General features: G+C 43.9%; 1 protein-coding gene across 18 annotated transcripts in view; it reads left to right on the plus strand.

Moving 5' to 3' along the window:
- SFMBT2 (Scm like with four mbt domains 2) overlaps positions 1–25,617 on the plus strand; it is a 259,224-nt gene that overhangs the window by 170,434 nt on the left and 63,173 nt on the right. For all 18 annotated transcript variants that reach the window (XM_051821569.3, XM_008268056.5, XM_008268059.5 and 15 more), the window contains 2 exons: positions 7,362–7,444; positions 13,263–13,389. In XM_051821569.3, the coding sequence (XP_051677529.3) occupies positions 7,362–7,444; positions 13,263–13,389 (210 nt within the window). The remainder of the gene's footprint in view (positions 1–7,361; positions 7,445–13,262; positions 13,390–25,617) is intronic.

A 25,617-nucleotide genomic window follows, 5' to 3' on the forward strand; every position in this document is an offset into this window, starting at 1 on the left:
TGTCATGCTGTAAGTGATATCAAATCCAATATAATTATTATTCTAAAAGTGCCTGGCTTGGGTTTATACTAAATTGACTTATTTTTCTCATCTTTATTTTTCATTATTTTTTTCCCCTGCACCAAACAATAACTCAACCGGGAGTGAGTGAAGGTATAAATTTTAAAGATCCCTGTTAGGTACCTGTTAAGGCTGAACTTCAGCTGAGGATATGGAGGTAGCTGGAAGATTGCAAAAGGGGAGCTTTTAGCAAATAGCATGAATGAGAAGAAACTCTGTAGTCAGTTCCTGTTTCAGGCCCTGCCTGTGAGCCTGTGGGGTATCAAAACCTCCTTCATGAAACACAGAGAGAGAATGTTGAGGAGGGCTGGCTTCAGAATAGATGGACTGGCTGCCCTCTGTGCAGTGTGGCTTCCTCACTCATGCCCTGTGGCACCCATCCCTTGAGGCAGTATCATGGAGTTCATGGCCTCTGTAGCTATTCAGGAAGTATTGATTGTTTCAAAAACACTAAGAGCTTGGGTTGAAGGTGGAGAGATCAACTTTCAGTCAGAGAGCAGGAGGGCATTTGACAAGTGCCCTGTAGAGCTGCCCAATGAGTTGTGGAACTCTGCTAAAGAAATGAAAACCTGCTCATCAAACCATGAGTTCTCTTGTGTCGTCTTTCCTTTCTATGTCAGGATCCTGATTTTGCTGATCTTTAAAGATTACTGTATCACTTTGCCTTTCCGAGGGAGGTTGAACTAAAAGCTAAATAAGCTTGCTATTTACTCACACTGTTCCAGCATTTAATAAAGGAGACACTCTCTGAAGCAAAGATCTCTCTGTTTGCTCGTCACTCATTCCGAGAGAGAGCCTTTGCGAATTTCCATGTCTCTGTCCATCCTTGCCTTTGCCAGGCCACGTTGGGAGGGTCAGGCTGTTGCTCTCAGAAGCTAGAGCCCAAGAAAGCTGGGCCAAGGATAGACATTTGGCACAATGGCTTAAGTTGCCCCTCGGGACACGCACATTCCATATCAAAGTGTCTGGTTTGACTCCTAGCCACTCCACCTCCAGTCCAATTTCCTGCTAATGCAACCTGAGAGGCATCATAGGATGGCTCAGGTGCTTGGTTCCCTGTCACCCACATGGGAGACTTGGATGAAATTTCGGGCTCCTGGCTTCACCCTGGTCTGATCCAGGAATTTGTGGGCATTTGGGGAGTGAACCAGTGGATTAAAAAATCTTTGTCTCTCTGCCTTTCAAATAAAATGCAAATTTAATTAAAAAGCTGGATCAGTGTCTTTTCTATCTTTGTTGTTCCAGCAACTAACCTCCCCAGGGTTCAGCAAAGTGGAGACAGCGGTGAATAGTTCTTGAATAAATTGCAGTTCCTTGTTTTAGAAAATGCTCTTGCTTTATTGGTTCAGCTAGCTTAATTGTAAAAGGATTTGTTAAGGGCTGAGTGTTTGGCAAGGCAGCTAAAGGCACTGCTTGGATAGCCACATCCTGTATGGAGCCCTGACTAGTGTACACCCGGGTAATTAGGTCCCTGCCAGCCACATGGGAGACTGGATTGAGTTTCTAGCACTTGGCTTGGCTTGGCCTAGCCATGAATTTTGTGGGCATTTGGGGAATGAATTAATAGATGAGAGACAGACTCTCTCTCTCTCCCCTTCTTTCAAATATATAAAAATAAATAAATTTTAAAAATTTGCTTAAAGATTAGTTTGTTAAAAGGATGTACCGAATTACAAATCTGATATGTACTCACTTGTTAAGAGTTTTAAAAAGCTGAGAGCAACTTTTAGTATGTATTCTGTCTGATTTCTGTTTGCTTATGTCTACAACTTTGCATACCTACTTAATTATTCTATGCACACTGTTTTGTGAACCATTGTGTTGCTTATTTATTGTTGTGTCCTGCCAGAATATCTTCTACTTTAAATGATTCTGCAGAGAACAGCCATGATTTGTGGATATTTAAGTGCTTTCTTTATTTAAACACTTCTCTATTGTTCATGTTTGACATTCTCATTTCTGCTTTTATACATAGAATGTTTGCACAATTTTCCTCTGAAGACTCCAGAATACAATTTCTGCTTTCTTTCCAGCGGTTTGCCCTGTTCCAGCCCCACTGTCGTTCTTGGTGATGCAAGAACGCTCCAGATTCACTCTGGGGCTTGGGCTTTCACGATCAGTGGTCTCTATTCTGCGCATGCGCTTCCTTACTTCCTTAGCTCGTTGATCCCCTTTGCCATGGATTACCTCCTCCTCCAGGCCTCCCTGGCCTTTAGTCCTAGGTGCAGCATCCCTGGGTACCTCCTCTTCCTTCTCTGTGACATTGTGACTCTCACTCTTTATGTTTCTGCATCTTCTGCCTCCTCTCATCAGAATGTAAGCCGTGTGCAGTTAAGGATTTTTTTGCGGTAGTACATTTCTGTATCCCAAGGATCAGAACCATGCCTCGCACCCAGCATACACTTGATCAGTATTTCTGAGTGAAGGAATATATGTAGGAGCAAGTGTCTAGATTGGAGGTTGGGCACATTCTTGAAGATTTGGACACAGGACACAGATGTCCAAATTGACATCTGCAGTGGTTCTTTGAGTTATATCCCAACCCTAAATGCATTGAAGTATCTCTTTACCAACAGCTTTTCTAATAATGAATTATTAGGATTGTTTTCCATTTTGCCAGTCAAGTAGACACCAAATATGTTATTCTTTTGCTTTTTATATCTTTTATTATGAGTGCATTTTTCATTTAAAATTTGTATTTTATTTATTTGAAAGGCAGAGAAGACAGAGAAAGGGAGAGAGAGAGAAAAATTGTCCTTTTGCTGGTTCATTGTCTAAATGTCTGCTCCCAGCTAGGGCTGGGCCAAGCACAACCAGGAGCCCAGAACTCAACCCGGCTCTTCCACCTGGGGAGCAGGGACCCAAGTTCTATAACTGTCACCTGCTGCCTTCCAGGGTGCACATTAGCAGGAAGTTGGAATTGGGTGCTTAGCTGGGACTGGAACCTAAGCACTCCCATATGAAATGTGTGCATCCCAAGTGGAGTCTTGAACACAGATCCAAACACCTGCCATTTGTAGTATTGTTTTAAGTAACCACCCAGCACAGGGAAGATATTCCTGTGTATCTCTCTTATTGGGAGAAATATTTTTGTAAATTATTCCCCTATCCCTATCCCATGCTGCAGGCAAGGGGCATGAGACCACCGTGTTTATTTCAGGAGTGCTTCTGATTCACTTCATGCTGAAGAGAGGCCAAGCTTCCTCTAGAAGCTGGAGTAAATCAGGATTATGTTGGTAAAGAAGAGGGACTATGGCTGTGGGGAGGCAGCCATGGTGTATTCAACATGCTGAAGAAACTGATCCTTGGTTGATTGGCCATTGGTTTGCTCTTCTGTTAAATCAGAGATGCTATGTTTTCTAATAATTTGTATTGAAATAATTTCATGATCATTGTTGAAAACGTGGAAAATACAAAGAAGCTGAAGAAAAATGTAGTCATGAGTCTTTGATATTTGTGATTTTTTTCTTACATTTCCTCTGATCCTTCCGTATCTTATATAAATTAATTTTTTTATGTTTAGGTATCTTTTCATCGAAAGCCCTAGTACTCACTTTTTCATGACTTTTTTTTTGACAAAATACGCACAATCTCATGCCTGCGTGGCATTCTGTGGACTTGAGTATGTTTTGTATCATTTCCTACTGATGGAAGATTCTTTTGTTTTTGTTGTTTTTTTTCCATAGTGCAATCAATTGTCATGCCCCAAGTCTCTTAATGTTAACACTCTTCTAGTTTTTAGGGTCATTTTTATGAGATAGGTTCCCAGAAGTAAAATTGTTATGTCGAAGGACATGAAAATTTTACTGCCAGATAATTTATCAAAAGAATTGTCCATTTACACTGCCAATAGTCATGTTTGCAAGTGGAGCTATTTTATGTCAATTAATTTTTGTCATCTAGAAATGGGTCATCAGCCTCTTCCCTTTTGGAACTGTAACAGTTGGAGCTTCTTTCAGAATAAACACCAATAAAAGCTTAACCAACTCTAGCTCTTGTGGTTGATGGTCTCCCATGGCAGCTTGTTGCACATTTTAATAGCCTGAGGGGTTTTGTTTCCTTTTATTTTCTTCTCCCCTCTGCTGTTTTCCCCCCTCTCTCCAGGTTTCAAACATGTTTTCCTGGCCACAGTTAAGCCTTAGTTCTTGTTGTTTTGTCTTTGTTGATTAATGAGTCTAATTCACCCCTGTTGTCTCCATTATACAATCCGCAGCAATTTGTTTTTATGTAGAAGTTGTTTTCTGAGCTGTCACAAAACTGCCTTACAAAGAGAGCTCATTATCAGCCCAAAGGAAACAGACTTTAAGTAATGAAGTGACTAAGAGAAGGAGGAGGAGGAAAAGTCTGTACTGTTCCAGTGTTTGAGGAAGTGAGCGGATTCTAAGGGCAGAGTCATTAATTACAGTTTAGAAGATACCCAGCAAGACTTAATTATACCTGGAAATTATCAGATTAAAAGTGGCTCCCCACGGACTGAGGACCGGCTGTATAGAAGGATGAGGAATGACATTTTCTGACGTGGGTTAAGTCCATTGGAAGTTGATTATAGAAAACCCGGCTAAGTCGGAAAGGTTTATCCGAACAGATACTGACCCTAAAGAACATGCAAATGCCATGCTCTTCTGAAACGACGTTACTGTTAATTCACGTGGGTGCTCCTGTCTGCCCTCCCCCCCATGATCTCATGACGCTTTCTGCAGCCCATATGCACTAAGGAAGTAGCAGAAGTCCAGGAAGGGGATATCAGGACAGAAGGGAATCTTGACTGTCACACACATCAGTTTGCCAAAAATCCAGGACAGCTGGGATCTTCGTGTGTTGCAGGCATTTATGTTGTCTTTGTGGGTTGAGCTGGAAGGTCTTCCAGAGGCTCAGCTGGTTACCCAACATCTCTTTTTCTTTCTTTTTTTCCTTTTTTTTTTTAAAAGATTTATTTATTTATTTGAAAGTCAAAGTTACACAGAGAGAGGTGAGGCAGAGGCAGAGGGAGAGGGAGAGAGAGAGAGAGGTCTTCCATCCAATGGTGCACTTCCCAGATGGCTGCAATGGCCGGAGCTGTGCCGATCTGGAGCCAGGAACCAGGAGCCAGGTGCTTCTTCCCAGTCCCCCATGCGGGTGCAGGGGCCCAAGGACTTGGGCCATCTTCTACTGCTTTCCCAGGCCATAGTAGAGAGCTAGATCAGAAGAGGAGCAGCCGGGACTAGAACCAGCACCCATATGGGATGCTGGCGCTTCAGGTTAGGGTGTTAACCTGCTGAGCCACAGTGCTGGTCCCCCAACATCTCTTGCTCCCACCTCATCACACTTTTCTCCTTGGAGAAGAGGGGGAATTGACCCCATAGAGGAGAAAATCTGAAGTAGCAGCTGTAAAACCATGGAGTAGCTGTGGCTCTGGATTGTTGAATGCATCAGACAGGGTCTTAGAGGTGTTCTCTTTGTTTCGGGAATTTGTAGCTGAGGAAAGTCGGGCCTGGAAGATCTAGTTCACTTTTACCTCGGTCCATCTAGTAACCCACAGAGCCGGGTCTAGGCCCCGATGGCCTGTTTTCAATTTCAGTTACCTGTGCACTGTTAGGTAACTTCTCACCAACCCAGTGTGAGGTGTCTGGAGTCAGTCTTCAGTTCTTCATACGTGAACATGAGGACTTGCTCCAGAACACTGCCGCAGAAGCCGCACTCAAAGTGCAGGGTCCTAGAGTTGTGAACAGACTCACATGACAGTACCTTGTTGAGGACGTGGACTGTTTTGTTTAGAAATATTCGGAGCGAATTTGATTTGGTCCATTCTAGAAACTTCTGATGTAAGAGCGATTTAGCCAGGGGTGGGTGGTGGGCATGCAACTCCGGAGAGAAGAGTTAAGGGGAATGGCTGCCGGAAGACTTGAAGAACCAGCGTCTCTCTGCCTTCTTGGAAGGAAATGAGCTGTCAGTGCTTGTAGAATGGAAGTCTTAAGAAGGAAGGAGGGCCACCCTTGGTGCTCACGGTTGACAAGGTATGGAAGGGTCAAAGGTGGATCTCTGGGGCCACAGAGGAATAGCTGCCTTCTTGGTTGAATGCCCGCCGTCCACTGTGCTTGCTTCATGACAGTAATTACCGATTTTGCTTCCTACACGGAGGTAGGATGCAACTGGTGTCTTGAGTTTGTTTCGTGAAAAAGTTCTGTGGACACTAACTGTGAGATTTCCTGAAAATGTCTCCATCTCAGGGGGGATTTGCAGTTGGAGAATTTATGACAATGTGGGGAAAGGAAATGGCAGCAGTTGGGTCAAAATGTACTTAAACAATCGTATATAGATTTGTTCTACGTGCACATTGGCCCATAAAGAGTGCACTAGGTACAACAACACAGTTTCGGCTAATCATAGTTGGTCTGTAGTTTCTTGTTAGCGTTCAGGATATTTTTAACTTCTCACTCCCTTCTCCGTGGTATGCCTGCTCAGTGACTTGTCGTTGTGCAGGTGATTCTCCTATGAAGAGGTATTCTACTGCCTAGGATATGCCTCCCCTGGTTATGAATCAGAATGGTTTTCTTCCATGTCTTGCTGTGTTGGAGAGAGATGCATAATTCATCCCTCCTCCAAAATGAAGAAAGGCAGGGATTCATACAGGGAGGGTTGAGACAAGTCACTTTGGTATGGTCGGTATTTAATTGAATTCATTGTATAGAAATAGTTGTTTTTCTAGATCTCTTCCCTCTACATCTCTGATCTGTCCCCAAAATCTCACCAGAGAGGCCCATCGTGCCCAGTTGTCTTTTTCCTTCCTCCTCTGCAGTTCAGTTCCAAGGCAAGGTTTGCATTCCTCCGCTCCCTTCCTATCTTTCGGGGCTGCTCTATCTCCCAAACCCCTGCTCCTCATTTGCCATCTGATCTGCCTGTTGTTTATTTTTTAAAAAAAAATCATCCCCCAGGCTGGTGTTTTCAGTGAAGTCTAATCATTTCCTCGAAGACACTGAGAACTCAGAATTTACATGAAGGAGGTATCATTGTCTGTTCCTGTGAAGTGGATTGTGAGAATGTGTTCTGTGTCACATTCTGCTTCAGCTGTTCTCTTCCCGGTAGCAGGTTTACCCACTGGCAGGTGCCAGCAGGGCCGTACAGGTCAGTTTGAGCCTTCCTCAGGCTTCAGGTACCTTGTGATTATGATGGTGTCCCTTACCTATGTGTAGTGCTGGTAGGCTTACAAGTGTTCATTCTTCGGGGACCTGGATTGGCACCTCTTATTATCCTAATCACTCACCTGCTTGAACCTTGCTCATTTGTGTGACGTGGTTTTTGTGTCTGTGTTTTGTTGTTCACAGGCTACTCTGGCCATGACTTTGACTGGGCAGATTATCACAAGCAGCACGGGGCAGAAGAAGCACCTCCATTCTGCTTCAGAAATGTAAGGCTTCCCTCTTGCAAATGTTCTTCCTCTTAAATTCTGTAAGTCACAACTCTTTAGTGAGCCAATTTGGAGGACTGCTAAGGCCCTTAGGTTCACAAAGCTCCCATAGGTTTTGAAAAGTCCTCCTACGTGTTAGGAGCCTGGGCTGTGGTGACACAGGGGGTCATCCATCAACTATTAAGTGCATGTTAGCTTCGACAAGCTCAAAGTTTATTTCTCTTTTAGGAAAGAGTCCAAAATATTCAGTGGGTGGCTCTCATGGTGGTGTTGGGTTAGTTTCATCATCCAGATCCAGGCAGCAGATGGGAAAGCGACCAAAGAGAAGGTATCCTAGTTCCAAGCCCTGTTGTCTGATAGTGACAGCTCTTCTGCTCACCTTCCACGTGCGAGAATGAGCCTCTGAGCTGCCATCAGTGTGGCCAGGGAGTAGATCCTGGCTGGCTCCTGTTCCCTAGCTGTGAGTCTGCCCTATGGAAGGCAGGGGACAAATTTGAGTGGACAAAAGCCACCTGTGCCATTAGATATGCACTTGCTCTGTGATCTCATATTGACAAGCCTTGTTAGTAGGAGATTCTTTGTTCCACAAGTTCACTCTTCAAATAAAACCTTACTTTGTTATTACCTTAATAATAATTGATTACTAGTAAAAGGTACCTCTGTTACTGCCAGCTGCTACCATGTTTGGAAAAGTTTTTTGGTATAGGAATAGGATTTTTGTGATACATAAAATAGCAATGAATGTATATACAGGTGTGTGTCTGTGTAGTGACAGGAGGTGGTTTTAGAAAAATATTGTAAAATTATTAGTTTAAACTCCAGCAAACCTAGGAATTCTGAAAGGGGATGGGAATTATCTCTGTTTTAAGAATGAGGCACGATTGTATAGCCCAGTGTGTTCACCATCCTTTTTGTTCTCAAAGTCAAGCGCTCCCAAATCAACGACTTGTTTTCTGAACCCGCGCTCCTAGAGCTGCTGATTCCTTGCCGCCCCCACCACTCATCTGTGCAGCACGGAAAGAGAGATGGGGGGTGCTTGGCTGAGTCGAGAGACGCCCAACCCTACACATAAGTCAAAATCTGATTTGGGAGAATTCAGGAGGTTGATTACTGGGTCAGCTTGTACTCATAAATGCAGAAACAAATCAGCGGTGAAGTTGGAAATCAGGACTCTGTAAATGATTACATGACCTTTCCACGGGATGACATTGCTTGTGCACAAAAGCACTTTCTCTCTAGCACTGAGGAGCACGGGATGTGTGTTCAGGTGAGCTGACAGGGAGAGCTGGGAATAACCATGCTCTTTAGAGAACAGCCAGTTTGCTATGAAGGCTTGCTGAGTCCACTGCTACCTTCCTTGACTTTTCGCTGTGCTGGTATCACCGCCGCAGGATCTGCTGGCCTCCTGCCTTTCCTGTAGGACAGCCTGCCCAACAAGAGAAGTATTCCTTCCTGTACTCCTTGGCCTTGGAGGAACACATCCTCGAGTTCTCTATTTATGGAGCTACTTGGATGCCAACAGAGTTCCACGAGAGCCTCTTTTGTGTCTGTCCCCCGCCTCCAGTCAGCCAGGAGTCATCCAAATGGCTTTTAACTGGGAAAAAAGTAGTCGCATCCCCAGGTGGCTTCTGGGCTTTCTGGGTTTAGCTACCAAGATCAAGTCTATTTTAATGACTTTGCTGGTATACTCATTAGGAATGCCTTTGTTTCTGGCTGTCTGTTTATCTTATAGACAGGATTGTTGCTGTCCGCCTGTTGGCATATGCATTGCATTACTGGTACTTTGCTGAATTTGTTAGTTGGCTACAAGTGCTCTTTAATGGACTGCTTATTATGAATTCATTTTTTAATCACACATCTCATGTGTACTAGAGGACTGCAGTGTAGGGTTGGATGCATGGAAGACATTTCCCCAGGGATGTTTAACAATCAGAGGCAGTTAGGAAATGGATTGACACAGCCAAATGCTCAGTAAAGCAAACTCACAGGTAACAGTTTTGCTATTGATCCTTTATGAATTACCCTCAAGCAGTGAGCTGAAACGAAAATAGGTTATGTGGTTGTAGCTTTTCCCTTATTAAATAGGATAAAATGCGTTTTAACTTACTTAGAAGTTTTTCAAGCTGCCTATTGAGTGGTATTATCAGAAAGAAGCTCAATACATAATATGTGTGGATGAGGCAAGATGACTTGCAGGAAACATAGCCCACTTAGAATATCTTTGGTTCTTATTTCCAAAGAAATGGAAGAAAAAGGAGCATAATGGATTTTCTTGAGGTGCACTGGGTAATTTTTTTCTGGCTATTTAATGTTATCTTTTAATAAGTATTATACAAAGACATGTAAATGTGAATTGCCTTGATATCTTCCCATAAGTCACATAAAGATGTAGTCTTACAGGAACCTATTTATTTTGGCTTGTAGGTTTTAAAATAAATATAATCATATAGTATTGTAACATGTGTGATTATAATCATTGGTGATTTTGGAAAATTTTATTTTCATTTTAAAATAATGTTAGAAGGGACTTTTGCTTCCAGTGCTGGCTGAGTAAGTTCAAGTTGAATTTACCTTCCTGTGTATAGCAGCTTTAAACTCTAGACACGTTACCAAAAACTACTTAGTGGAGAATGAACAAAAAACAGGCATGTTCTGGAGGGAAGCAGGCTGTTGGAAGAGAGGAAAGCATGGGGGTGAGTGTTCCATTTTTTAGCCTGAGTGTGGCCAGAGTGGCCAACATGTGGGCTAACCAAATGAGTGACATGAAACTCAGTCCTTCTGGCCTAGTGAAACAGATTATAATATTTGGGCAAACACAGGTACTGAAAAGTGGGGGAGATGTAGACAGGAGAGAGCCTGGAGGGGGCCCTACCTAGCTCCTTGGTTGATCCCCAAATCATGTGGTGCCAGGCAGACTCCAAGAAACGTAGGTAAGAATAAAAAGACTGAACTGAGATTTGAGCTACTACCTGATGCAGAGTTTGTATTTTGAGACTAACCATGTTAGTTACTTGCTAAAACTGAAGAATTGACTGTTGGCTAAAATATAGTACAATTCAGAGTCTCTCCAGTATAACATTATAATATCCATGTTTGAATCCAAAAGTTGCTGAAGATGTGAAGAAATTAGAAAATCAGAAATATTCTCAATATGAAAAATAATCAGAGACCAAACCAAGCATGGCCCAGATGTTGGAATCCACAGACAAGCTCATATCTTTTTTTTTTTTTTTTTTAACTTTTGACAGGCAGAGTGGACAGTGAGAGAGAGAGACAGAGAGAAAGGTCTTCCTTTGCCGTTGGTTCACCCTCCAATGGCCACCGCGGCCAGTGCGCTGTGGCCGTCACACCACGCTGATCCGAAGGCAGGAGCCAGGTGCTTCTCCTGGTCTGCCATGGGGTGCAGGGCCCAAGCACTTGGGCCATCCTCCACTGCATTCCTGGGCCACAGTAGAGAGCTGGCCTGGAAGAGGGGCAACCGGGACAGAATCCGGTGCCCCCACTGGGACTAGAACCCGGTGTGCCGGCACCGCAAGGCGGAGGATTAGCCTAGTGAGCTGCGGCGCCGGCTGACAAGCTCATATCTTAAAGCACCTATAATAGCTAAGCTTGATGATGTAAAACAGGACTTCTTAAAGTGTGAGTAATAGATCAATTCCATCAGCCTCATTTAAAAATTTGCTGGAAACACCAATTCTCTGACTCCACTTGTAATCAACTTTGGGGTATAGCCCAGCCGTCTGATTTTTAAAGACTAGGCAGGTGATTCTAGTACAACCCAAAGTCTAAGAACTGTAGACATAAAGAAAAATATTCACATGATGAACCAAAAAGATAGGATGTCCCAGAGAAGCCCTTGAGACTATTAAAAAAAGAGCAATTCTGAAACTGAAAAATACCACCTGAGACAAATAAATTTGTTGAGGTGGCTTAATAGAAGGATGGAAATGACAGAGGAAAGAGTCTGTTGCCTTGAAGATAGAAACTGTTGTATCTGGAGAACAGAGAGTAAAAGGTTGTGAGGGCAGAGAAAAAGTCAATTGGATTCTTAGGGCTCAGAGGGACAGTGTCATGTATAATTGGAGACTCAAAGTAAGTGGCTGAAGGTAAAAACTGTCAGTCCACCAGAGAAGACATGTAGCTGACAGAGAAACATGGGACAACTACTCTGTCATTAGTCAGTAGTGAATTATTAAATGACTGCAATAGTGCGAGTGAAACCATAAGAAGATACCACGAGATACCTATCAGAAGGGCTACATTTTCAGAAACTGGCAACACCAAGTACTGACTAGGATGTGTAGTAACTGAAACTCTCATATACTGCTAGTGGGAAGGCACACTAGCCTAGGCTCCTTTGAAGCATTTGACAGCTTCTTAGGAGAGCAAACATTCTCTCACCATGTGTTCCAGCAATCCCCTTCCTATGGCAAGGAGAACTTAGTGTTATGGGTGGAGTTCTTCTCCAGATTCATGTGTTACTCCTCCAGTACCTTAAACTATGCTTGTATCTAAAGTGAGGTCCATAGGGTGAGCCCTAATCCAAAGTCAATTCGGTCCTGGGAGAGATTAGGACTCCAACAGATGCAGGAAAGGTCCCACGAGAACCCAGGGAAGTGACCACCATCTACAAGCCAAGGAGAGAGGCCGCAGAAAGAGCTGACCCTGTCAACACATTGATCTGTTCTACCTCCAGGACCAGGAGAAAATAAATTTCTGTTGTTGAAGTCACCCAGAGCATGATGCTTTATTGTGGTAGCTTGAGAATATTAATATCCTTAGGTGCACACATACACACTTATGTGTGAATGTCTGTAGCGTTGTTATTCCCAACACTGACAACAACTGCCTGTCCTTTCACTGGTAGATGGGTAAACTACCAGCCATCAGACAGAACAAACTACGGATACATGTGATAGCACTGGGGAATCTCAGATACATTACGCTGAGAGAAAGAAGCCGGCCTCAAAACGCCACATCTAATAAGATCGTGTTTATATGACATCACAGTATAAAAAGGCAACATTATAGGAACAGAAAACCAGGTTTGGGGTGTCAGGGAGGGTCTCAATACCAAAGGACCCCTGAGTGCAAGGCTGTTGGGGGTGAAGGAACTGATTAGTATCTTGATTTTGATTATGGATGGGGGCTGTAAGTGTTGGCCTAACATCCCTATCCCGATGGAACACCGTGTCCCAAAGAGTATACCTTACCCTGCGTAAAACCTTAAAAGTGAATTTAAAAAAAAAATTCAGTATGGGTACACAAAACAAAAAAGAAGACAGATTTCATTTGAGGTTTCAGATGAAAGAAAACAAAGGGAACCCATCACCAAGCAGACCTGCACCATGAGAAATGCTACAGGACACCCTCCAAATTTCCTTCTCAAGGAAAATGAGCCCAATGGATACTTGATCCACCTGCTTTTGCACCCTCAAATATGCCCAAGTATGATTTTAGCAAGGAGTAGAGGAGAGTAGAAGAAATGACGTGTACTTCAGTAAGCCTGTAGAAGTGTGGGTGAGTGTGGACCCAGAAGTGGAGAGTATACTCCTAGTCTCACTAGTAAGCAACCACCAGACCCAGCATTGTCCTAATTTTTGGTGTACAGGAATGAGTGCTATAAGCTTCTTTCCTCATGAATGGTGGGGAAGACAGACATACAAAAGCCTGGGTGTGTGGCCAATAAGTCACATGTGCGTGCGTGTGCGCGTAGCACGTGTGTGTGTGTCCGTTGCTTCACGTGGCCAGGGCTGCTCCTTCCTGTTATCCTACTGCTGTCGCTGCTGGCTCAGAGTTAGTTCTCTTTCTCTTTCAGACATCGTTCAGTCGGGGTTTCACAAAGAACATGAAACTTGAAGCTGTGAATCCCAGGAATCCTGCAGAACTCTGTGTGGCTTCGGTCGTCAGCGTGAAGGGCAGGTTGCTGTGGCTTCACCTGGAAGGTATGCAGTTACTCGTCCTTTGGGAGAACTCTGGGCCTGTCTGTAAACAGCAGTGTACAGAGGAATTCGAAATTTCTCGGAAGTGGCCCCTCTGACTTCCCTTTTATTGCAACCAATCTTAAATTATTCAGTGTTCTTAAATAAGTGAAACTAATCAAATATGAATTCACTCAGAGGCTCTTATCTTAACTAATAATTTCATGAGTTGAGATGCTGGTGAGATAATTATGTTTGGAACACAGTGGTCTTTTTTACATCTGTGATTATAAAAGCTAATGTCACAACCAGATTAATACAAGTCACTCGAACTGATATTTGAGGTCTTGGTTATTATGGGAATAAATTATATATTTACATTTTAATATGAATAATACTCTTTACTTTGGATTCTCCTGTAGATGCTTAATTTTTCCTTAAAATATTGAGGATGACAGTCAACAGAATTTCAGCTTGTTTGTTCAATGGTGTTAATGCTCTTCTTTGTAGCTATGGTTATTCTTTCCATGATTTATAACTCTGTAGTTTTAGGTTAAGGTTTCATAGTACTAGTTATTTAAAAAGTGTATATGCAAAAAAGAGAGAGGGGAAATAGATAATAGATATGTTAACTCTCCTGGTCAATAATTTAAATCTTATAGCATGCTCATACCACCACTGGAATAGAAAGTGTGGAAGGAAAATCAAAGAATTGATACCAGCTTCTCCACCCTTACTTCCTTAATAGGCAGAGGCATGGGAAGGCTTTAGATCAGCCCACAGTCTAATTAACACCATAGCCCAAGAGTGTGGGAAAGATAGACAGCAGTCACCTCAGCTGACCTCCTTGTGTTGTTTATTCCTGGCAAATAGCGTAAAATATGACCGCGGTTTAGTGTTTCAGAGTCCCTTTGAAATAAATGGAAATTCTCAAAAAGGTTGATTGCTCAGTAGGGTTTTTAATCGCATGGCCCCTACTGAAAAGGAAGGCACAAGCAAGTGGCAGTATTTCCAGAGCTACAGGAATAGAACATGACTATTTTCATTGCTGCCTGTAGTAGGAGTCAACTGCTGTTAAGAGAAACAAGATCCCTTTGGTGATTTCTAATCACTAAATTTAACCTGCTCTCTAACACTATACTAAGCTGTGTTAATGAAGTTGGAGTTTTGCTCCCATTATTAATTTGAAAACAAAAATGGTGAAGTTAGAAGCTCATGTTTCAATCGTTATTATTTACTACATTATGGTTAAAAATTCTGTGGCAGTCATTATTTATTTAGCAGTTTCTACTTTCAGTGTGCTTTACAGCTGTTAATTACCTAACACAAACAGCAGTAAGAGTGTCCTGATTTTTATAGATGGAGAAACCAGCTATGCCATTAAGCTCTGCCTGGGGTTCGATTTCATTACTCTTGACATTTTCTCTGCTGCTTAATTCAGCAGACCCTACAGCTTCCCACTTCTTAAAAAGACTGATGAGCAACACTTAGTGTAGATTCAACATTTTTGACAGCGCTTTCTCCTTTTGCTTGCAAAGAAATGAAAGTCAGCTCATGTCAGTTCTTTTTCTCACTCCCTGGAGTGCTTTCATCATGATGAAAATTAGTTAGCATTAGGAAATAGATCAGAAAATACACTGTCCATATTGTCAGACTTTACTCATTTAGAATACGTGTTTACAAACAGTCTTTGATACTACCTACCAGATGCTATACATGTTATCTCTTGAATATTATCTGGAATTACTGACCATCAATCCTATCACTTAAAAAATAGATTACACACAAATAAGGTAAAATTCCAGTCTGTTGGGTCTTGCTTGAATTTTTTTGGTTGGTTGGTTTGTTTTTGGGCCTCACTGGGCTGATGTACATTGTTTTCTTTACCCAGACCAAGGGATAAAGCAACAGGGACTCATCGTGGTCACTCTGCGACTGTTAAATTCTTTTATATGATGATGATTCTGAGTATAGGCCATTAATTGGGCACTTTACATTTCTAAAGTGCTTCATGACAATTTTATTAGTTATTTTTCTGCATTAAATTGATTTGAAGCCATTTTAACGCATTGCTGATTGACCACTTTTAGGTCATTAAAATGATCATTTCTAGTTACTGTTTGACCCATTTTGAGGTCCAGTGTCTCTAAAAGCGGCTTTTGTTGAAAGGGGAGCAATGAATAAAATAAATGAGATTACTGTGATATTATTTTGGGTGTACATTTGAAAAAGGATCTTCAGGTTTCGCAGACTGCCGCTAGGAAGGACAGTTCTGGTGGCGGGGTTCAGTGTTCTGGAATGCGTCTTGTGGTGCTTTCGCTCATCTCAATATTCGGTATTCAGTCACCTCTGCAAATACGAACGGTAGGAAGTCACGTTCAGCTTTAGTGCCTCTAGCACTATAGCTCGCTCACCGGTTCACATACCCAGGTCTGCCTTCCTACAAACCAAGTGACTTTATATTCACGTCGACGCGGGCGTTTTCCTTGCTCTCACAGCTGTTCGACCCGCTGAAGGATTTACATCTTCCTTGGCTTCTCTTGCGAGATCCACTGGCTCAGAATCCTTTTCCCTGGACATTTTACTAAATATAAACCCAAGCAAGACTTCACTTTCTGCCTCAGATGAGAGCTCGTAGAATTCTGGGTTGCATTTCCAGAGGTTAACAGATGGCGATGGATTAACAGAATTTTGAATAGTTTCTTACGGCTAGTTTGACAACAGAAATTTTATGGAAATTTATGGAAAAAAAATTTAGTTTTAATAGATGTGGTAAAATGTATGTAACATAACATTTAGCATTTCAGTTAAACCTTTTTAATGTAGAGTTCTGTGACATTAGGTACATTCATATTGCTTTGCAACCATCTTCACCATGCATCTCCAAATCTTTTTCACCTTGCCGAATGGAAACTTTGCACCCATTAGACACAACTTCCGATTCGCTGCTACCCTCAGCCCCTGGCCCCAAGTCTTTTTTAAAAAATTAATTAATTAATTAATTAATTATTTGAAAGAGTTACACAGAAAGAGAAGGAGAGGCAGAGAGAGAGAGAAAGAGAAGTCTTTCCTCTGCTGGTTCACTTCCCAGATGGCCACAATGACGGAGCCAGGAGCTTCTTCTAGGTCTTCCACGTGGGTGCAGGGGCCCAGGCACTTGGGCTGTCTTCCACTGCTTTTCCAGGCCATCCCAGAGAGCTAGATGAGAAGTGAAGCAGCAGGGACTCAAGCCTGCACCCATATGGGATGCCAGCACTGCAGGTGGCAGCTTTACCTGCTATGCCACAGCGCCAGCCCTGGCCCCAAGTCTTATACTTTCTGCTTCATTGACATTGACTAACCTAGGTATTTCATATGGCTGGAATTGTACAGTAGCTCATGAAAATTATAAAGTATTTTATAAAACTGATTGCTTTGCAAGATTTGTTACTAATAATAGTTTCAGGTTTCTAAACTACAATTTGCATGCTGTCTTTTTGATCCTCACAAACCTGGCTACCTTATCATCAAGAATATTAAGATATATAAATCTCATAGTTTCTTCTGAATGAAGGAGTTAGCTGTAAAGTCGTAACTCCTGATTCCTAGTTGTACAGATACTCTGTCTCAGATTTGTCTTTCCAGCTTACTTTCTTTTATGAAATTCTTTTGGTTGCCAGTATTAGACAATATGAGAAAAATATCTATAGTTGATGGTCATCTGAACTAAAAATAGAAAACTGAAAGAAAAATCTGTAGTCCTCCCAGGATTTTTACATGTTAGAATGTTGTTGAACAGAAGGCAATAAGACAATTAGTAATGGCTCAAACCAGTGCTGCGCCAACTTACTGGGCCTATGAATTACCTGGGAATCTTATTAAAATTAGATTATGATTGAGTGAGTAGAAGGTAGAACCTAAGATCCTTCATTTCTTAAAAAAATTTCTTTATGGTGCCTAATTAGCTGATCTGACATCACGTGGCAAGGGATTAAATATTTGTTTCAAGCAGCAAAAATCTAGGGGTAATTGGAGAACAGCTGATTGTTGGCTAGAGGACTTTACTCAGTAGCAAGGCGCCTTCTACCTTTCTGCTCCATCATCCTTTTAGTGGGGGCATTTGTCCTAATTACACAACAACTGCCTCCAGGCATTGTCCTCGTGTTCCAGGAAGCTAAAGCCACATCATCTGTCTCGTTCTGAAAGCTGGCTTACAGGTTTCACCAGTGACACGTGCTTAAGTCTCATTGGCAAAAAGGAGTTCCACGGCCACCATGAACTCCAAGGAAACTGAGTGATGTTTTCCAGCCTCTAAAGGAAAAAGAAGATGGCAGGTTGGCTTTTGGGCAGCCAGTCTATAGTGTCTGCCACATTTTTCAACACATGTGTCACATGTATCCCAGAGAGTAAGGAGGCCCAGAGCTGGCCAGCAGGTTCAACGAAAAGGATGCCGTCAACTAAGGCACGTATATAGATAGGGAAGGGATTGAGCACAGAGGTACTGATGGACGCGTGGGAGAATTGGCAAGTCAAGTATTTTCTGTGACTTCTAGCTGACAACTCTGCCCTTCAGTTGCATCTCCTCCTGCAGAAAGCTTCTGTTCTTGATTGAATGCTTGATTATGATCTTGATGATAATTTTACAGTTTCTTGATTGTGATGCTGTTTTCTGGTTCTAAAGGTGCAAAAAAATACTTCAACAGACTGTTGGCCGTTTTCGGTCCTGGCAGTGCTGAGTCCCAGTGGAAGACACGTGTGCTTAGTGAGACCCTTACCCATCAGAGCAGTATGGGGTCCCCACTAAGGTGTACTATTTCTGATTCTCTGAAGAGAGCACCACTTTACTCTAAGAGTCCAATGGAGTAGAAAATGACCTTGAGAATAGTCAAAGAATTTTAAATTGTTCTTCACTTACAAAGGTGCTAGAAAATGGAATAAGATGTGACACCTTTTTCCCCCCCTTTTTAAGATTTAAAAAATTATTGGAAAGAGTTACAGAAAGAGTGGTCTTCCATCCTCTGGTTCACTCCCCAGGAACCAGGAGCTTCATCTGGGTGTCCTATGTGGGTGGCAGGGGCACAGACACTCGGGCAGTCTTTTGCTGCTTTTCCCAGGCCATCAGCAGGGAGGTAGATCAGAAGTAGAGCAGCTGGGGCACAAACCAGCACCCATGTGGGATGCCAGCATTGCAGGAGGCAGCTTTACATGCTGTGCCACAGTGCCAGCCCCAAAACAGGACTCTTAGTGCTAGTACTTATTTCTGACCAATCCAGCTTCATCTATATTTGTTTGCCCAGGATTAACTAAAGCCTTAAGTAGTCTGGGTAGGGTGTTTAGCCTCCAGTTTTCTTTGCTAGGGAAATAGTCTCTGGACCCTGACTAAAAGGAAGGGAAAATGCTGTATCTTATCTGTGTGTCCATGTCAGAATGAAGAGTTCCGTTTCCCTCCCTGCTAAGGGATGTGGGGATATGAGCGAGAGCCAGCTGAACGCTGGGCTGAGATGTTGCTGTCAGATGCACCTGTGTTCAGCCCGTGTTCCTGCAGGGACACGTCTTCTAGAGAAGCCAAGTTGGATGCCGTGGAGCGGATAGGAATGAGCTGACACAGTTCTTCAAGTGGTGATGTTAGACTGGTGTGCAAGCCACTGTAAGTGATAGGGGATTCTAAAATGTGCTAGGCATTTATAGGGAAGGGAGGGAGGGAGAGAGAGAGACAGAGACTGACAGTATCCAAGGTGTAGAATCACAGAGACTGGAAGAGGTGGCATTTGGGGTGAGACTTGAAGAGTGGGTGCTCAGGGGAAAAGATGTCAAACTTGCCAATGAGATTTCAATTCTTGGTGACCCAGGAGGAGATGGGGCCTCATTAAAAGGAATCAGGGACTCAGGTTTAGAAGGGAATGGGGATACAGGTTTAGAATGGAATATGGGTATTTTAAGATGTGGATAGCATTCCAGGTGAAGATGATTGGTCAGCAGCTACAATTTGGACATTTGAAATCCTGATCAGAAGCTACAAAACATATGGGCCCATGGGACCGGCGCTTCAGCACAGTGGGTTAACGCCCTGGCCTGAAACGCCAGCATCCCATATAGGTGCTGGTTCAAGACCCGACTGCTCCGCTTCCAATCCAGCTCTCTGCTATAACCTGGGAAAGCAGTGGAAGATGGCCTAAGCCCTTGGGCCCCTGCACCCACTTGGGAGACCTGAAAGAAGCTCCTGGCTCCTGGCTTCCGATCAGCACAGCCCCGGCCATTGAGGCCAATTGGGGAGTGAACCATCTGATGGAAGACCTCTTTCTCTCTCTCTGCCTCTCCTCTCTCTGTGTAACTCTGCCTATAAATAAATCTTTTAAAAAAATTTAAAAAAAAATATGGGCCCAGTGACCATATACTTTGTTTAACTGATACTGTCAGCAAAAGAGGTACTAGACAGTGTGCTTGGGCTGCTCCCTGGTGGCTATGCCTGGCTGGAGCTAACTGACAAGCGCTCCAGGGTCTGTACTGCGAGGTTCGCATCCCTGTGGCCTGATAGAGTGGGGATGGGAATTGGGAAGCAGGCAGGATCCTGTGTGTGCAAAAGTGGAGTCAGTGAGTTGAAACCCAACAGCAAACCACCCTGTGAGGCCAAGGACACACCTGCTCCCTGCTGAATCCGATGCAGCCTCTCGGGTGCCTGGCCCCATGGCTGTGCTGTGGGGTGAATGAAGCTATGCAGGTGAGCTCAGGGCCTTGTCGCTGAAGGGAGCTGCCAGGGCTTGGCTGAGCAGGGCAGCACCCCTGGGCACCATTTATAAGATGGGAGGAAACACTGCCCGTGTCCTAAGACGATTGTGACGTTAACTGACTCGTGGAAATCAGTTAAAACCATTTTAGACCCATAGGAAAAATTTAGTAATGGTCTCTATTATTTTTACCCTCGTTATTATTCATATTAATGCCTTGCCTAGAAGAAATGTACACGTTCTGTGTTCTCGAGCATTAAGTATTTTAGCCTATTACCTGGGGCAGGAATTGCTTTTAGAGGACAAAGGTTGCAGTGACTAGCAAGCTTCATTACCACTAAATTATTCAGCTCTTTTAAAACAGTTGCTGCCGTGGTAAGAGTGTTTTGAAGAGAGCATTAGAAGTGAGTGGCAGACAAAATCATGTTTGGAAATGAGGAATCCTGTTACAAGTTAAAACAGGTGGGGAATTTGCAATTAATGGTTATGTCATTTTTCAAAGATGTATTTATTTGAAAGGCAGAGTTACACAAAGAGGAAGAGACAAAAAAGAAATCTTCCATCCACTGGTTCATTCATTCCCCAAATGGCCACAGTAGCCAGGGCTGACCCAGGCCAAAACCAGAACATCCGGGACTCCCATGTGAGTTCAGGGGCCCAAGAACTTGAGCCATCTTCCGCTGCCTTCCCAGGCCTATTAGCAGGGAACTGGATGGGAAGGGGAGCAGCTAGGACCGGAACCTGTGCTGTCTGGGATGCCCACATTGCAGGCAACAGCTTAACCCGCTATACCACAACACTGGCCCTGTATTTAGTGTCTTTGAATTTAGTTTTATTTTATTTTTAAAGATTTATTTATTTATTTATTTGAAAGTCAGAGTTACAGAGAGGCAGAGGCAGAGAGAGAGAGAGAGAGAGAGAAAGAGAGAGGTCTTCCATCTGCTGGTTCACTCCCCAGATGGCCTCTGGCTGGAGCTATGCCAATCCGGAGCCAGGCGCTTCTTCCAGGTCTCCCATGAGGGTGCAGGGGCCCAAGCACTTGGGCCATCTTCTACTGCTTTCCCAGGCCATAGCAGAGAGCTGGGTTGAAAGTGGAGCAGCTGGGACTCGAACCGACGCCCATATGGGATCCGGCACTGCAGGCGGTGGCTTTACCTGCTATGCCACAGTGCCAACCCCTGTCTTTGCATTTTTAATTTATATACAGAATGATGACTCTTAGGATTTGTTATCAGCTTCTTTCTGTTCTGGTTTGTTTTAAAAAAATAAACATAATAATAAAGAATAAAAATAAAAACATGAAGAAGACCCAAAGGGTGCATATCTGTGTAGAAGTACTGAAATTTAAATTCAGTCGACTTAGCTCAAGGCATCGACATATGCTATTAGCAGTCCCTCATGATAGTTACTTTTCTGCTGCCCACTGAAAGGACATCAAGAGAAAATGAAATTGTCCCATAATCAATAACAGCCAAATACGCTCCATAAACTTCCGCCTGTGAATCTGTGCTGTGTATAGCTTTGGAAAGTGAGATTTCAGAGTTCAGGAATTGGCATCCATTACACACTGACAGGCCCATTATATGCAGGACCCCATCCCTGCCTGGTTCCTCATTTCTGCGGGCGCCGTGAAGAGCTCTTTAAAAAGCCAGTGGCCTGTCTGCATAGGTGTTCACAAACGAGGAGCAGTGACGATTCAAGAGGACATAGGATCTCTCCTTTGCCAGTCTTGAGAGATGCCTGGCATTTTGGAATGGTCCACTGGCGTTTTCTGGTTAATTTGGGTTGGGTGTCTGTGTCTTGACTACGGTGCTACAGGATTCACACACAGGCTGCTGGGCTGGCTTCCCTCTGTGCTCTGCCTAGAATGTGGCCCCGCCACCTACAGGAGGACCCCTCTGCTGGCTAGCCTTGTTGGGGTCATGCCCCTGGCGGCTCACCTGTTGCTCTCACCTGCTGCATTCTGTGTGTTCTGGACAGGGATAGGGGGAGGGCTTAGTGGGTTAGTGCATAATCCCCATCTCTTGCTTTGATTGGTTATTTCGTGTGTGTGTGTGTGTGTGTGTTTTAACTTACAGCATGAACGTTTTTCTCCATTCATTTGTAATTCTCATCTCCAGGTTGTTTCCAATTCTTGCTTCTTTGCTGCATTTGATTTTCCCTGGCCCCACCTTCAAAGTCTCTTTTCATCTTCTCCAGAATCCTGGGCCCAGCGGGTTACTCTTCCCGCAGACCCCTCTTTTCTCCATGAACTATCTTGGTTGCGCTTATTCACACAGAAAAGCCAGAATTTTTGAAAGTTCTTTTCTCTAGTGCCTGAGCACAATCTCATCTCTCTCTGTGACTTCAGTGGCGTGGAGCGGGTGACCCACAGTCACGGCGAACTCAGCCGTGGCTTCCATTGTTACCCACTGGCAGAACACGTGCACTTGGCTACCAGCATCCCCAAAACTGAGTGCATGAACACTCTGGCTACTTTGGCCTTTTCTTCGAGGGTCTTCCCTCAAACTGAATGGCAGCATTATTTTACCCAAGTTGGAAACCAAATTGGAAACTCCACTGCCTCCTATCACCACTAGTTACTCCAGGTCCCTCCTCACTGCCACACACCACTTCAGCTTTTGTTCCTTGTTCTCATGACATCAGTACTCTCCCCACTGCACTCTGTGCCAACTTCATGAGGCTCCCAAAAGTCATCTCTGAAATACAGTCCTTGCTTTCGTCCTCATTTTCAGTGAGCCTGTATTTCTTTTGGAGTAAAGATGAAATTCTGTAACGTGGGACTCAGCAGCCTTGCATCCTGGGTATGTGCTCTTGGGTATCTTAGGAATTTTAGATCTCTTTTATTTGTACACACTCTATCCAGTGTAACTTATCCTAGAGTCTACCTTGCAGAATGGTTGAAGAGATTGGCTGAGTGGCATCTGTAAAGTGCTCACCATCATGGTTGGCACATGATAGTAAGAGCTCAGTAGATGGAGCTTGTAGATGATGTTATTCGAGGCAGCACCTTTTCTTTTCAGATTTGCCACTCTGTAGGAGCATGTGCCCCAACCAGTGGGACCTATTCCTGTCTGTGCATCACGCACAGTGCAGTGTTTATACAAGACATTCTGTGCACTTTGCTCGCTAAATATTTGCTGGCTAGGAGGAATAAATAATATGTGCATTTCTGAACAAAATAGCAATTTTACAGCAGTTCCCTTGGAACTGCTGTTTTGCCAACCAAAATTTGAGACAGTGACAATTTATCTTTATAATCTAAAATTTAAAAACTCCTTGATCAATGTGTGGGTATGCACTTGGCTCAGTGCCAAAAAAAAAAAAACATTCTGCACAACATAATCAACAAGAGTCCTATTGAAATACATATTCCTGGAGCCCACCACAGACCTGGTACATCAGATTCCCTGGGAGCAAAATATGAGAATCTACATTTTTGAAGTCCCCTTCCTTGAATCTTCTGCACACTGGAGTTTGCAGACTATTCTAATAAGGGCCCCTTAAGCCTTCCGTTTATTCGTGAAGAAGTCAGGAGGCTAATAAGCATTTTGCAGACACTTGCGAAAAACGAGACAAGGGAAAATGCAAATGTGGAAATAATTGTATTTCAGGACAGTGTGGGTCGCTTGCAGATCTTTAAAAGCAGGCATGGGCTGTGTGCAGCTTTTGTGGGAGAAGCTGCTTCAGCAGATCAAGATGTGGGAGCAGTATTTCCTGGACAGATCGAGGAGGTGGCCCCAAAGGGGGAGCTGTCTAGGGGACGTGGCTTTCAGTACCACCACATGTGTGCTCCTCAGAAAGTCGGCGCCTCTGAGGTTCTTGCTGGATGGCAGTGGAATTGACTCTGGCTCTGTTAAGTAAAATGGAAATGAGTTTGGGAGGCTCTTGATGAGAGAATGGGGAATCATCTCTGCGAGGACTTGTCAGAGGGCCCAAAGCAAAGGTTGGTTCTTTTTTTAAGCTGCCATTGAGAGGAATGTGACTTCACAGTGACCGTGTTCTCACTCTGGAGGCCAGACCCCTGGATAGAAATCCTGAGCTTCCCCCGCCTGCCTTAGTAGTGGGAATTCTGCAGAAGGGCTGTGGGACCCTAATCGGAAGGAGTGAGTGGTCTCTTCCCCTTCCAAAATAACAACAATAGTAATAATAGTAACGATGATAATAGTAATGTGGGGAGCAGCCCGGACTGGACTGAGTTACTGGAATTAAGACTTATTCTATGCATCTGCTCTCCCACAATATGGCGCTGGGAGAGAAGTAAACAGCTTCCACACAGCTGCCTCCAGTTCAGCTAATAAACTGTAGGACTTGCTCCTGATTGGAGGAGAGCAGCGTACTCGGCGTGTGGGCAGCCGAGTTAGGATTGGCGGAGGAGGACTATAAAGGAGGAGAGAGACGGCATGCACCAGGAACATCTAAGGGGAACATCTAGCTGAAGGAACACCTGTGCAGCCCCCCAGAAAGCCGGCCGGCGGTGTGCCACTCCCCTGCGGAAGTGGGGAATGTGGCCAGGGGGAACTGCCCTTCCACGGAGGTGGAAGGGATAGTAGCCAACCCGGGAAGAACCGGCAGCAAACCCGGGGAGGGCTGAGCAGACGAAAGAACAGCGCAGGGTTCTGTGTTGCTCCTCCACGAAGAGGGGGAGCGACATAATGGTGCCGTGACTCGGATATGAAGCCTAGGCAGGGTTTAGTGTCGTTCCTCCACGAAGAGGGGGAGCGACAAGTAAGAATAAGGAAGAGGAGGAGAAGGATTTAAAAAAGAGAACCATCCTCCTCAAGTGCTTACCAAGGCTCTGCAGCCTAATTGCCCACACTCAGAGCCTCCATCTTCCACTTAGCTGCTGGCTGACCTTTTCTTGACTCAGCTTACTCATCTCTGAAATGGGAATGAAAATAGCCCTGTCTCTGAGGGTTGTGAGGATTAAACGTTTCAGTGCTGTGAGTTGGCGCTTAGGTGAATGGAGCTCTTTGCACACACACAACTTTAACTCTGTCTCTGTTGTTTCCCTTCAGACTGTTTCCCTTCATCCCTTGGTCTTATCAGTCACAATGATGCTCATCCTGTTTTTCCTTAGGAATCTGGCTCTGGAGCTGGCAAAGGGATGCTTTAAGAGCTTGCCTGTGCAGAAGCATTTGCAGAGGGTCTCCAGCATCTGGTTCTTGCTTGCTCCTGGATAATCAGACTCACTTCTCTTCTAGTGTTTTCCCTGTTCATCTCACACTCGGACCTGTCAGCACCTGGTCCACCTTTTAATTTCCAGTGGGGACATGAAACAAAGTTAACTCATTTCCTCAAATGCCACTTAACCTTTCTTTCCATCCCAGCTTTAAACAGAGACAAAGAGGTTTTGTCAATTCTGTTACTGAAATAAATGAACACCCTTGACCTTCCTCATGGTTGATCCAGCCTCTGTCCCCTCACATCCCTCCTGCCTCTGGGCCTCTGGTTTCCCTGTAAAATCTCCACTCTTCAGCTTACCCATTCTTTTTAATTATTTTTTTTTTAAAGATTTATTTATTTATTTGAAAGTCAGAGTTACACA

The sequence above is a fragment of the Oryctolagus cuniculus genome, chromosome 13 (genome assembly GCF_051225735.1).
Source record: "Oryctolagus cuniculus isolate XC-2025 breed Fujian yellow rabbit chromosome 13, ASM5122573v1, whole genome shotgun sequence".
NCBI classification, from domain to species: domain Eukaryota; kingdom Metazoa; phylum Chordata; class Mammalia; order Lagomorpha; family Leporidae; genus Oryctolagus; species Oryctolagus cuniculus.